General features: G+C 40.3%; 1 protein-coding gene across 2 annotated transcripts in view; it reads left to right on the plus strand.

Moving 5' to 3' along the window:
- Nucleotides 1–1,338, plus strand: part of PIP4P2 (phosphatidylinositol-4,5-bisphosphate 4-phosphatase 2) — a 62,312-nt gene extending 60,974 nt beyond the window's left edge. For both annotated transcript variants that reach the window (XM_004597224.3, XM_058668397.1), the window contains one exon: nt 498–1,338. In XM_004597224.3, coding sequence (XP_004597281.1) covers nt 498–641 — 144 coding nt within the window. In that variant the 3' untranslated portion in view covers nt 642–1,338. The remainder of the gene's footprint in view (nt 1–497) is intronic.
- The last annotated feature ends 13,482 nt before the right edge of the window (nt 1,339–14,820 follow it).

A 14,820-nucleotide genomic window follows, 5' to 3' on the forward strand; every position in this document is an offset into this window, starting at 1 on the left:
AACCAATTTTATATGCCCAAGGAATGTCTTTTTCTCTTTATCCAAGCCAAGCAGAGATTTATTACCAATGTGGGGATTGGCTTATTTTTAGGAGAGACTGAAGCCAAGCATTTGGTAGGGCAGTTATGTCAAGGGAAGAGAAAGGAGCTGACCTACTCTACTGCCATGTACTGTCTGCACTCTGTCAGTGCACCTGGCTCTGGGTTATTGGGAGGGTGTGTAACAGGATACTAAGGAGTTAGATTAGATACCATTTGGAGATAACATATTTTAATGCACTATACTTTTATTTGCTTCATAAAATTGATAGTAGATATTGGTAGCAGCATTATCTGTCAGTTTTAGTCAGCAAATGTTAAACCTACTCATGTTTTATGAAGACTTTGTGGATTCTCTCTGGGAATCTAGTTCACACAACTTGCACGTAATACAAAGCTTCACTAAGCAGATATTTTCTTCAAGTTTCTAATGTATTTTCATATTGCCTTTTCTTTTAGGTTGGTACCCAAGACTTTTCAAGGCGATTTCATGCAACCTATGTTTCTTGGGCAATTGCTTATCTTTTAGGTCTGATCTGCCTTATCCGAGCTTGTTACTGGGGAGTCATAAGAGTCAGCTACCCAGAGCACAGTTTTGCATAAGCTTGCTTATGATTCAGCGATAACAGGTCAGAGTGTCTAGTAATTCTTGGCAAGCTACTCTGAATATCTTATATCATTTATCTTAATGGATTCCATTCTGATTTATGTGTGATAATTTCAAGACTTGGAGAGTCTTATGAACAAATGCTCATTGCACTACATTATATGCAAATAGATTGTTTTGCTGCTAGATTTTCAAACTTGGAAATATAAAGCTGTGTTTTTATGTTCTTTCAAACCTCTTGAAGGTATTTTCAGATTTACCACCAACCACTGAATAGTCTCATGTTTTCATTATTGTTCAGTTGTTCTATTACTTGTCGATTGGTGAGTATTCCCAAGAATTGTTAATACATGTTTCTACAACAGTTTCACATTTATACTTACATTTCAATTAAAAATGATCAAAATTGCTTGCTTCAAAATCTAAACAATGTGAGATTTTGCTTGAACTGCTTTACAGTAACTTTAACCTAAGATCATAGTGCCCTTATTTAGGAAAAAATCGGGGTATACCTTCAAAGATTTAACAACTTTGTCAAAGAAAAACATTTCTAGATACTGTATGCTTGTTTTCTGTTGTTTGTAGAAAGATGCAATATTTTGGTAGTAATTTAAAATATTGGATTGAAAAATATTTATTTGTTCACAGTTGGAGATGTTGGATAACTGTCCTTCCTCAAAGATCACAGGACTTTTTGTTTTTCATTGTTCTCTTTTTATTTACCAGTTGTGAAAGATCTTGTCTGGATTCATGGGATTTAATGTAATGTTATCCCTGAGTATTTCTTTACAGGAACTATTTCATATTCACATGTTTTCTAACACTTCATCATTTAATCAAAGATATGCTTACACTGGGTTATGCTCCTTTTCATTAAATCATGGCAAATTTTTCTTACTGAGATAATTATGTACCACACATATGTGAAGGGAAGTTTATGACATTGTACACTAAAATGTTTATATTAGAGGTACTCTTACTGGTCTTACCAAATATGACTGATCAGATTATTATCCAATTTACTTCAGAAAATAGATCAGGAACAAAAAGCAGTATGGTTTGGAATCAGCTCTTGCACTGCCCATCTTCGCAGTTTTGAAAAAGAAATTACTTGATTCAGAATTAATGTTCTAAAATCTTTCATGTGGTAAAATTAGATAATGAGATTATCTGGTTAAATGAATTGGTGATTGCAGGGATAAGACTAATATTTTAAGTTTCTGATTATTATAAAAATGTACTCATCAGAGTTTGAGCAAAATAACTGTAAACTTTAAAGAGTTAAATGATAAATGTAGAAGTACAGTAGCTCAGGAGTATATGTACCTTTGAAAATATGCTAATAAAGATGATTGTTCAAAACTTTCATGTCCCAAATTATTTTAAAAAAATGTTTTCTTTCCAAATTTGTCGTGAGATTTTGCTCTAAGGTTTCCATGTTTAAAAACTTGGTGGTATTTAGGTAATATTAATTTGCTTTTCTTACCATGTTCATGGTTATGTTTTTACAAGCTAATTTTAAAATTCATTTGTAATACACAGATGTTTGGTATGAAATAATTCATTTTTTCTTAATTGCTAATTAATTATAGCAACATTATATACAGAATAATCCATCCTTTTCCCCATTGATTTACTAATTAAATTATGTACTACGTGATCATATTCTTTCTGTAACGGAACTCTGTGAAGGCAGGACTTTGGCAATCATGTCTACTTTGTTCCCACTCAGAAAATGGTTGCTGTTTATATGCCCGGTATACATGAATGAATATGTGTGAATGAATAAATGATTTGTATTTTACGCCAGAATGTATAAACAAATTACATGTTTAATATTGAATTAAGGAAAAATTTTCTTCCCAGGCAGAACCCTTGTAGGATTATTGGTAGAGTGGATGTTCAAAATAAGACCAACAAATGAAAAAAATCCCAAAAACTTCTCTGAAAAAAAAAATTGAACTGAAGGTGAAAGAGAAAAGGACAATAAGTAATGGTTATGAGATTTTAAAACTTATTTTTCAATGTTTATTGTATTTATTTGAAAGGAAAGAGACAGAAAGAGGTGTCTTCCATGTGCTGGTTTACTCCCTCAGTTCCTGCGACTGTTGGGAAAGACCAAGGAATTGAGTCAAGGTCTTCCGTGTGTGTGACAAGGAACACTTGAGTCATGATCACCTGCTGCCTTTCAGAACACACAGTATGGGAAGCTGTGATGAAGAAGGCATTTAGGACTTGAACCCAAGCAATCTGATACAGGATGCATGCATTCTAATTTGTTTCTTTACTTCTGTAGCAAACACTGACCCTGACATTCAAAAACCTTACCAGTAAAGAATACAAGTTAAAAGTAGAAATTTTCACTTAGTTTAATTAACAAAGAATTTTTTTTTAAAAAATTGAATACTGTCACTGCAATGTTGAGGATAGGGGGTGACACAAACAGGTATGCACACACCTTGGGGTTAATTCCTGCCAACAGGCCCCAAGACCACTGAGGGGATAAGGCGACAGTGTTCTTTGGCCACAAGAACCACTGGGGACAGTCTGTTGGAACATGCCCGTTTATTTAGAACCAAGTACAAACTTATATAGGTGAGGAAAGGGAAGGGAAGGAAGGGATCTCCTGACAGTTCCCCCCAACAATGATGCTGTAACTGGAAGCTAGGTCTATTCCCCTACCAGCCGGTCATATCACAGGTCAGGTATAATGAATTAAAGCAAAATTGTATGAATGTCAAATTTCAGTTCTAGTAAGGATTAAAAAACAGTAAATTGTCCAAATAACCAATAATATGGGGCCATTAAAGTATGGTAGTACAGCTTTAACCTTGGGAGCACACTCTAGTGGCCCAATAAAAGCCTGAAGCCTTGGATAGTACATCCCTAATGCCAAAATATAAAATCTGAACTGCTCCAGAAAGTTAAGAAGGCCCTGACAAGTTTCAGGAGTGCATACGTTCTAGCAGTAAAATCAAGGCAAACATTTCAAAAATCGGAAAAGTCCAAAATCTGAACTACTTCCTGTCCAAGCATTCTGCGTAAGGGAAGCTCTGCCTACGTATTCTATGTATTCTCCTGGACAAACAGACATCATTTCATTCCTTTCTATCTTAGTTGAGCACTTGATACAGATTGTAGTTATAACTCTTGCAGTGTGTAGTGCAACAACAACAAAAACTAACACATGCTCCATGCTGAAAATATGCATAGTGGATTTACATCTACTTTTCCTGGCATTCATATTTTTTTCTCTATAAAAAAAATAAAACACTGTGACTGTGTCTGAATAAATAAAGCCATTTCTCTTCTTTAAATTTGGTTTGATTTACATTGCATGTGACTATAATATGACGTGAGTATATTACACTCATTTGCTATTACAACCATTTCTGTGTTCATGATCTGCATTGGTGAATATAACAAACTTTTTCATTGTATTTTCCAGTGTACATGTTCACATATATGTAATAAGTAACGAAAGAAAAATCCGAATGTTTTTGGACTGCTTTGCATATATTTTTAGAAGATCTCGGGCCCGGCAGCGTGCCCTAGCGGCTAAAGTCCTCGCCCTGAACGCGCCGGGATCCCATATGGGCGCCGGTTCTAATCCCGGCAGCTCCACTTCCCATCCAGCTCCCTGCTTGTGGCCTGGGAAAGCAGGGGAGGACGGCCCAAAGCTTTGGGACCCTGCACCTGCGTGGGAAACCCGGAGGAGTTGCCTTGTTCCCGGCTTCGGATAGGCCCAGCACTGGCCGTTGCGCTCACTTGGGGAGTGAGTCATCGGATGGAAGATCTTCCTCTCTGTCTCTCCACCTCTATGTATATCCGGCTTTCCAATTAAAAAAAAAAAAAAAAAAGAAGAAGATCTCTCTCTCTTTGTTGAAGGAGTCACACAGAGAGAGGGTTATCTTCTATCCACTGGTTCACTCCCCAGGTGGCTCCTCAACTGGGCCAGGCTGAAGCTAGGAGCTAAGATCTTTTTCCAGGCACTTGAGCCGTCCTGCATTTTCCCTAGACCAACAGAACGGAGCGGGATTGGAAGTGCAGCAGACGAGACTTGAATCAGTGTCCATATAGGATGTGAGCATCCTAGGCATCATGCTGAACTGCTATGCCACAACACTGGCCCTTACCGAGCCTAACATTTTATTCTCCATGTCGTTGTTGCAAATCTACTGTTGAAGATGTTAAATGGTTAGGTGAAGATCACTCAGTTAAATGTGAGGAAGCTGACTGGATTCAGTTTTCAGCTGTTACCTTTTCTCTACTGTTTTTATAGTCCTTTCCTTTGCAGGGAACTGGTTTGTTTTTTGCGCCCTCTGCTGTTCATTGTATGCAGTTCATCAGTGGAAAGAAGACGAACATGTCCACTCATTTCAAAACAGAATATTGTAGTCTAAAAAATATTTTGTATGAATTTTGTATTAAATCAAACTATATTTTAATGCATTTAAAATAGCAAAATATTAATATATTTTTAAATTTTTATTTCTTATTATTAATATTATCATTTTATGACACAGTTCCATAGGCCCTGGGATTTCCCTTAGTCCCTCCCCACATCACTGAGTGTCCCTCTATTATTACTATAGTATAGTTCTTCATACACAGTCATATGTCCATTATTGCGGGCATGGACAATGTCAGAGAGTCCAGCATCCTATTGTCAAGATATAGTAAAGTTTTATTGTAAGTCCATCTTTGTCTGGAAGTAGAGATGCATACTGCATTGTATCCTCACATCTGGATATGATAGTCTTTACATCCTTTTAAACGAAAAAGCCACGAAACAAAATCAACAACAAGAAAAAAAAAAGAAATTAACAACTCCGTGAAGTTAAATAACATGCTAATGAATGACTAATGTGTCGCTGAAGAAATGTGAAAGAAAATCAAGAACCTTCTTGGAGAAAATGATGCTACTGTATGATCTGTGAGTCAGTGAAGACTGTAATGAGAAAGAGTTTTGAAGAGATGAAATTAAAAAAATCATATTGAACTGTATCATAAAATGATAATAATAATAAAAAGAAATAATATTTAAAAGAATCAAAATCCATGAGATACAGTTTCCGCTTTGTTGGTGAGATATGTCTCTTTCAGGCAACAAATAGATCTAGAGAAGGAATTGTGAAACAAGATCCAGGAGGGGCACAGAACTCCCAACAGTGCTAACCAAAAGTGATCTTCACCAAGACACATGATCATCTAGCTCTCTTCAATTGAACATAAGGAAAAGACCCTATCTTTAATATGAAGTAAATGCCATGCAATAAGCTTTAAAACCATTTTTTTCTAGGATAAATAACATGAAATGCTAAAAAGATCAAAACTCAATTTTTAAAATTCATTTTATATATACACTTACAAATTTAAATAAATAGAATGGATTTTTTTGAGATTTATTCATTTTTATTGGAAAGGAAGATTTACAGAGAGGAGAAACAGAAAGATCTTCCATCCACTGGTTCACTCTCCAAATGGTCGTGATGGCTGGAGCTGAGCTGAGCTGATCTGAGTTCAGGAACCAGAAACTTGTTCAGGTCTCCCACGGGTGAGAGCTTTGGGCCATCCTCTACTGCTTCCCCAGGCCATAAGCAGGAAGCAGAATTGGAACAGCTGGGACAAGAACCTGCACCCATATGGAATCTTGGTGCTTGCAAGGAGATGATTAGCCAACTGAACCATCATGCTGGGCCCACATACTATACTATGTTCTTTATGTTTCGCTAAACATGCATTTAATTGGCTTGATGTGAAATACTACATGAGGAGCACCAAAATTGAAAGTCTATATTTTGGGGACTCTGCCACAGAGTAAGGTGTCAATAAAAATAAAGATTTTTGAGGTGAAAGTAGTTTCTCATTTTAGCAGGTGAGGGTTGGAACTATCAGATTTTTCAGTTTTGTGCTTGACTTTTTTTTTTATTATGCCTACTTATCAATATCGAAATGATCACATATATTATTCTGATTGTACTTTCTAATTAAGTGTTCTATTAATACGTGTAGGTGTTAGCTGTTGGGACATAAATGCCGAAAAACTGTCTAGTGCTACATTAAATTTTTCTGAAAAACCATGTCCCAGAGTCTGACATTTTGGCATCAAATGTACCTCTGGCTTAAGATGGTGAAGATTTAAATAATCTTGGAGAACATACACTTACATTTCATTAAGCCTTTACTAAGAGTTTAGGAATAAATGTGTGGAGAATAATTTAATTTGTATAATGCTAATCTCTTCCCGCCTACGTACTTCAAGCCCTCATCACTTCAGCTCCTCCTACTGTCTGCCATCCTCAGATCCTTACTCCCTCAAGATGAACATATCTTAGTCCCTGGTTTATACCTTAAGTATATGTCATTGATTTAGACATTAGTGCGATTATAGCCTGGATTATAATCCAAAGTAGCAATTCTATCTGTCACCTCTAATGACCTTTACTGTAAAAACCTTTGACCTGACCCCTGGCTCCTTCTTGTCTACTGCCTATCCTTCCCATTTTCTACATGATCACTTAATTCTTTTACAAGTAGTCATATGCTGCAAACACACCCAACCTTAAACCTTTCGATGTCTTTTTATGTTTTTAAGAAGGAAAAAGGAGAAACTCAAACTGCTGTTTGTTTTTTAGTGGTTTTTTTTATTTATTTAATCTTTTCTTTTTTTACTTATTTGAAAGGCAGAGTTACACATACTGATCTTCCAATCACTGGTTTACTTCTCAAATGAATGCAGTGGCCAGGGCTGGGCCAGACCGAAGCCAGGAGTGGAGTTCTTCATTTGGGTCTCCCATCTGGATACAGGGGCCTAAGCACTTGGACCACCTTCTGTTGCTTTCACGGGAGCTTTAGTAGGCAGCTGGATCAGAAGTAGAGAAAGCAGAACATCTGGTATTTGTTCTTTTGTGCTTGACTCATTTCACTGAGCATAATGGTCTCTAGTTGGGACCACCTGGTTGTAAATAGAATAATTTCATTCTTCTTAATAGCTGAATAATATTCCATGGAGTAGATGTACCACAGTTTCTTTAACCACTCTTCCTTGGACGCACATCTGGATTGTTTCCATGTCTTTGCTATTGTGAATTGTGCTGCTGCAAATATAGGATTACAGATCCCCTTCTCGTACGCAGATTTCACTTCTATTGGGTATATTCCTAGAGGCTGGATAGCTGGGTCATATGGCAGGTTTGTTTGCAATTCTCCAAGCACTCTCCATACTGACTTCCACAGTGGTTGTATTAGCCTACACTCCCACCAGCAGTGAAGGAGGGTGCCTTTCTCCCCATATCCACGCCAGCAGGTGTTGTTAGTAGAGCTCTGAATGTAAGCCAACCTCACTGGAGTTAGGTGGTACCTCAATGTGGTTTTCGTTTGTATCTCTCTAATGGCTAGGGCGCCTTAGCATCTTTTCATATGTCTGTTAGCCATTTGAATCTGTCCTTTTGGAAAATGTCTGCATTTTCTTCACCCCCTCCTTTTTTTTTTTTTTTTTTTTTAAACTGTCCCTGGTTTTGTGAAGCTCTTTGTAGATCCTGGATATCAGTCCCCTATCGCTTGTGTACTATGCAAAAACTTTGTTTCCCGTTCTGTTGGATGCTTCTTCACTTTGTTGTTTCCTTTGCTGTACAGAATCTTTTTAGTTTGATGTAGTTCCATTTGCTTGTCTTTGTTTGCCTGTGCTATTGGCATCTTTTCCAAGAAATCTTTCCCTTTTTGTATATCTTGAAGAGCATTTTCTATGTTTTCCTTTAACAGTTTGATGGTTTCTGGGTGTAGATTTAGGTCCTTCAACAATTTAGAGCTGATTTTTGTATACTGTGATAGGTGCGGGTCTTATTAATTGTACAAGCTGCTATCCAGTTCTCCAAACAACATTTGTTGAGTAGACCAGGCTTTTTCCCCGGATTGTTTTTAGGTTTCTTGTCAAAGATTAGTTGACTATACATGTGTGGGCTCCCTTCTGGTGCTTCTGTTCTGTTCCATTGATCTTCTCTGTTTCTGTACCAGTACCAGACTGTTCTGATGACCACTGCTCTATAGTATGTCTTGAGGTTTGGAATTATGATTCCTCCAGCTTGATTTTTATTCTTCAGGATAGCTTCAGCTATTCTTGGTCTTTCGTGTTTCCAGAGAAACTTTTGTACCTTCTTTTCTATTTTTGAAAAGAATGTTGCTGAGATTTTGAGTTGGATTGTGTTGAATCTGTATATTGCTTTTGGTAACATGGACATTTTGATTATATTCCTGCCAATCCAGGAACATGGTAAGCTTCTCCATTTGTCAATGTTTTCTTCTATTTCTTTTTTAAATGTTTTGTAGTTTCCAGCATATAGAGCTTTCACATATTTAGTTAGCTTAGTTCCTAGGAATTTAAGATTCCTCCCTTATACTTTAAAGGGAACTGTACTTACAATTTCTTTGTCATCTATGGAATTATTTATGTACACTAGTGGCATCGACTTGTGTTCATTAATTTTGTATCCTGCTGCCCTGTTAAAGTCTGTCATGAGTTCCAATAGTCTCTTGAATTTTTTTTTATTTTCCTATGTAGAGAATCATGTTATCTGCAAATAGAGATAATTTCAATTCCTCGTTTCCAATTTGAATTCTTTTAATTTCTGTTTCTTGCTTAATACCTCTGACAAGGACTTCCAATACTACATTGAAGAGTAGTGGTGACAGTGGACATTCATGTCTAGTTCCAGATTTTAGTAGAAAGGCTTCTAATTTTCCCCATTTAGTATGATGCTGGCATTGGGTTTTTTGTAAATTGCTTTGATTGTGTTGTAGAATGTTCCTTCTGTGCCTATCTTGCTTAGGGTTTTCAGCATGAAGTAGTGTTGGATTTTATTAAATGCCTTCTCTGTATCTATTGAGGCGAGCATATGATTTTCATTTTTTCAGTTTGTTGATGTGATGTATCACATTTATTGATTTGTGAATGTTGAACCATCCCTGCATGCCTGGGATGAATCCCATCTGATCCAGGTGAATGATCTGCCTGATGCGTTGTTGGACCCTGCTGGTTAGTATTTTATTGAGGATCTTTGCATCTGTGTTCATCAAAGATATCGGTCTGTAGCTACAAAAGTGATTTGATGTAACTTTATAAAATCTATTCCCAAAGAAAAAAAACTAATGCGTTGACTGTCTGAGAATTGGATCCTGCACTAAGAACTTTCTGCATTTAGAGTTTCCAAAGTTATACTGACTCCACTGTCCACAAACTTCTTCCCTGCACCTCAGGTCACATTATTACTGTATTTCTTGGCTTTTTAAAAAAAGATTTATTTTTGTAACAGCATATTTACAGACAGAGCAGAGACAGAAAGTTCTTCCATTCTCTGTTTTATCCCCAAATGAGCAGATCTGAGGCCAGGAGCAGGAGCTACTTTTAGATCTCCCACATGGTTGCAGGGTCCCAAGCCTTTAAGCCATCCTCAGCTGCTTTCCCAGGCCATAAACAATGAGCTGGACGCTAAGCGGACATGAATAAGCTCCCATTTGAGATGCTGGGTTTTGCAGGTGAAGGAAAGCAAGTTGACCATTGAGCATCAAGCCACCACACTCCTGCCGCAACCCCCTCCACCCCCTCCCGGCCTCAAGGAGGTCACATTCTTAACATGGCATGTCTTGTGACCCAGTACTTTGGTCTCTGATTCCCAGTAAGTTGTCTTAGCAGGTGGTAGAAATGTTCTTGGATACCATTTCTAACCTGACTCCCTATGGAAGTGTCTGCAAAACCCCACACCTTTTAAGACATATTGTATCACTTCATCACTTAAAATCCTTTGATGCTTCTTAGTACTTAACAAAATTCAACTTCTTTCCTAGAGTCTGCAAAAACATTTTGATTTGGGTTTTTTCTCTTCTATCCACACTCATCTTCAGTGTTCTCTTTTTGCCCTCTGAGGCCCAGCCACACTGCCTTTATATGAGTTTCTAGAATATGCTAAACTGCATGTTTTCCTACTCAGACCATTACCCCTATCATTTTCTTTAGCTAAACATTTATTCTACAGCTGCCTTCAGGTTTGGTTCAGATGAACTTTTTTTTCTGAAGCCTTTCTTCTTCACCCCATTCTAGTCAAGTTTCCTTTGCTTTTACACATCCTCTTGATCTCCAGCTTTGTCTTAAGCTCGTTTCCATTTGCATTTTCTTTTACATGCTTCTTTTGGAATGTGTAAGTTTTCTTACAGCGATCAACAACCCTTTCTTAATGTGCTAATTAATCTGCAACGTCTATGACACATACGGGTACATATGTTATGTATGTTCTTGGTAGGGGCATACACTTTCGGTGCATATCCATAAAATTTATATTCAATTTACATGTTCCACTGTAATAATGCGCAAATCATAATCTGTTTTTATTCCCCTGTTCAAACTTGTTCTTTTGGATTTCCTATCACTACTGCTATCTCACTTGTGGGACCATAGTCACCCTCTGCTGTTCCTTCCCTTGACCCTATGTAACTGTTGATCTCAACTCATCAGCATCTCCCAAACCTAGTTCTTCAATCCTTAGCTCATTTCTTTTTCTTTTTCTTTTTTTTTTTTAAGATTTATTATTCTTATTGGAAAATCAGAAATACAGAGAACAGGAGAGAAAGAAAGATCTTCTGTCTGCTGGTTCATTCCCAAAGTGACTGCAATGGCTGGAGCTGTGCGGAAGCCAGGAGCCCGGAGCCTCTTTGGGTCTTCAGCACTGACAAAGGGTCCCAAGGTTTGGACTGTCCTCTACTGCTTTCCCAGGCCAAAAGCAGGGAGCTGGATGGGAACTGGAGCAGCCAGAACATGAACCAGTGCCCATACGGGACGCTGGTGCGTACAAGGTGAGGACTTCAGCTGCTTGGCTACTGTGCCGGGCCCCACATATCTTGTCTCTTACTGGAGTTGTAAATGGCTCCAAGGGAGACTTCCTATGGCCTGTTCCATAACTCTTCCATTCACTGTTCTTCACAGTGCTGTCAAAACCATTGGCACTAAATTTTGATCATAACAATACTTATTTAAAATCTTCTAAAGTGGTTGCTTTATTTATGTCAAATCGTAAGACATTCAAAATCTAATATATGCTTGCCTTTATTAGTTGTTCCCAGTTTTCCCACACTATACACCTTCTCCTTTCCCCTCACACTTCTCTCCTTTTCCAGACTTTTCTACTAAGTCAGCACATTCTGTTCTCAGCCCAATTCAGGCTAGGAAGGCTTTCCTGGCACTGCGGCTGCAGCCTGAATCTCCAGTTCCTTCCTCACAGTGTTTAGCTCGCGGCCCATGGAATAATCCTTCCCTGGGGCCTGCAGGCTGGATTCAGCCCAGAGGTGGTGTGGGTGAGGTTAGTCTCGTTTATCAGGTAGTCCCCCCACCCCCACCCCCACCCCTGCCCAGGCCGGTGGCGCTCCCAGAGGGTACAGGTATAGGTAGCAAAGAGCAAACTAAAGTGAAGATGAAAAATAAGGGGATCGGACTGGGATGGCAGTTTTAATCAAGACAATAATCTCCGGGAACCAATGTATTCAAGGCAGATGAAGGCCACTTCTCGAACTCTCGCCCGCCCACAGTGTCTCCCTCACGGAGGCAGCTTTCCTCCACGAAACTTCATCCCCACAGAGACACCACGCTCTCCCCACCCAAAAGCCTCCCCACAGAGGCGCCTGCCTGAAAGTGCTCCTCCCCCCGCAGGCGGCCTCTCTCAACAAGACAACTTCGATTCAGCCTAGGGATGGCCGACTGCAGAGAGCTGGTGTAGGGTGGAGTAGGGAAGGAGGGGAGCCGATCCAGCAGAGAAACAGGCCAGGAGGTGCGAAACTGTAGGGAGAAGAACGAGAAGGTCACTGGAGTTCACTAAAGCAAGAAGATCTACACAGCGTGAAGGAACAGCCGCAAAAAGTAGGAAAGAAAATACAGCACGCCGCGAGAAACCTGGTGAGTCACGATCCCAGGCAGGGGGAAGGCGGCGGAGGCTCAACCGCCCCAGGGAAAACAGAGGCGGCTGGAAGGATAGGCGCCCACACCGACAGGGGCACCAGTCCCCTGGAAGGCAGGAGCCCCCAGAGGAGGCTACTGAACTGATCATTGGGTGCATCATCCCTGCAGAAGTGGAGGAAAAGGAGGGGAGATTTCCCAGAGGCTTGCCTACCCGCTGCTCAGCGGCTGAGGGAGAGTGCAGAGGGAACAGGAGCGGCGCTGTGGGACTGGGGCTCAGAGATCCCCGTATCGGCTCTGAGCTGTGAACTGGCTGTGGGAGAGTCAGTGGATCCTGTTGCTGGACTCGCCCTGAGCCCCAGAGGCTGGGCAACGCTCGACAGGGCCTCACGTCCTGGGCAGAGGAGCAGACTAGTGGGGGCACATCTCACCTCAAGGGCTCTGTGCCTCTCAGAGATCCGCTTCTACCCTTGAGAGAGTGCAGCTGAGGAAGTGGCTTCTTCAGGGCAGAGTCCCCAGCTGGGCTCAGCTAGAGAGGCCAGACCAGAGCGGGCTCAGCTGAACTGGCCGGACAGGTTTTCCCAGCAGGAGCCCACTCGGAAAGACCTGCCTGCGGTGTTGCAGCCCTCAGCGGAGCAGCGCTTCCGAGTTTGGCACTGGGGCCGTGGAGATTTCCAGCCCAGCACAGGCCGGGGTTGGGGATTTTAGACTCCGAGCAGCAGGAGCCCCTGCTGTGCTAACCTCAAGCCCTGAAGGAGAGTCTCGGCTCAGCACTGAGGCGGAGACCCCCGCTGTATTAGCCTTGTGACCCAAAGCCCAGGCGCGGCTCAGCAGAGTGAATCTGTAGGGCACTGCCTTTGAGAGGGAGCCACAGGGGAAGGGGCCTGGCACTAGGGCTGGCCCACAAAGCCTCCTGACCCAGCTCAGGGCTGTGATCTACAGACCCTGAAAGCAGCTGGTGACTCAGGCAGTAAGCCCTGCTGGGCTCAGCCGGAGACCCCAAACCAGAGCCGGCTCAGCTGAATCACCGCTAAAATCTCAAAACAACAAGAAGCAAAAACACAATGAGGAGAAGTATCAGAAAAAGCAATGACCCAGAGGAAAGATCAAGCACTCCCTCCCAATACAACCAAAAACTAATCTCAATATCTGAGATGCAAGATGAAGACATAGAGGAACTATCAGATACGGACTTTAAGAAGCTAATGATGAAATTCGTCAGAGAGAGTGAAAAGCGCTGGGAAGAGTCTAAGGCATTCGAAAACCATATCACTGCAGAAATAAATCAAATCAAAAAGGGAATCCTCGATATAGAGCACAAAATTGAAAGCCTAACCAACAGAATGAACACAGCAGAGGACAGAATATCAGAATTGGAAGACAATCAGAATGAAAGGCAGCAGCTCATCAAACAGTTGGAGACAAATCTAGAGAAAGCCAATAGGTCCATACAGGAAATGAAAGACAACCTCAAAAAATCAAATATTAGAATAATAGGCCTTCCCGAAGGAGTGGAAAAGGAGACAGGCTTGCAACGGGTGCTCAATGAGATAATACAGGAGAACTTCCAGAATATTGGAAATATAAATCCAGCACAAATCCAGGAAGGGCAAAGAACCCCCAGGAGATACGACCCAAACAAATCGTCTCCCAGACATGTGGTCCTCAAGCTACCTTCAAGTGAATACAAGGAAACCATTCTAAGACAAGTAAGAAAAAAGGATAAGATTACTTTCAGGGGAAGGGAAATCAGGATCACAGCCGACCTATCAGAAGAAACGCTCCAAGCAAGGAGAGAATGGGGTAAAACCTATCAAATCCTGAAACAAAACAACTGCCAACCAAGAATAATGTACCCAGCAAAGCTCTCATTTATATTTGAGAATGAAATCAAATACTTCAACAGTAAAGAGAAACTCGAAGAATACATCAACACGAAACCAGCTCTGGAAAATCTCCTCAGGAAGGTGCTAAACCCAGAAAGAAAAAATACAAACCAAAATCAAAGATGGCAAATGGGAAGACCTCCCCACTAAAATCCATACAAGAAAAGTCAACCAATCAAGAACTCTAATAGTCGCAAATACACACTTGCATACTTACACTCATGGCAGCCCAAAACCAATTCCTTTCAATATTATCTCTAAACACAAATGGCTTAAACTCACCAATCAAAAGGCATAGATTAACGGAATGGATCATCAAACAGCACCCAACTATATGTTGTCTACAAGAGA

The sequence above is a fragment of the Ochotona princeps genome, chromosome 9, assembly GCF_030435755.1.
Source record: "Ochotona princeps isolate mOchPri1 chromosome 9, mOchPri1.hap1, whole genome shotgun sequence".
In the NCBI taxonomy this organism is placed as follows: Eukaryota; Metazoa; Chordata; class Mammalia; order Lagomorpha; family Ochotonidae; genus Ochotona; species Ochotona princeps.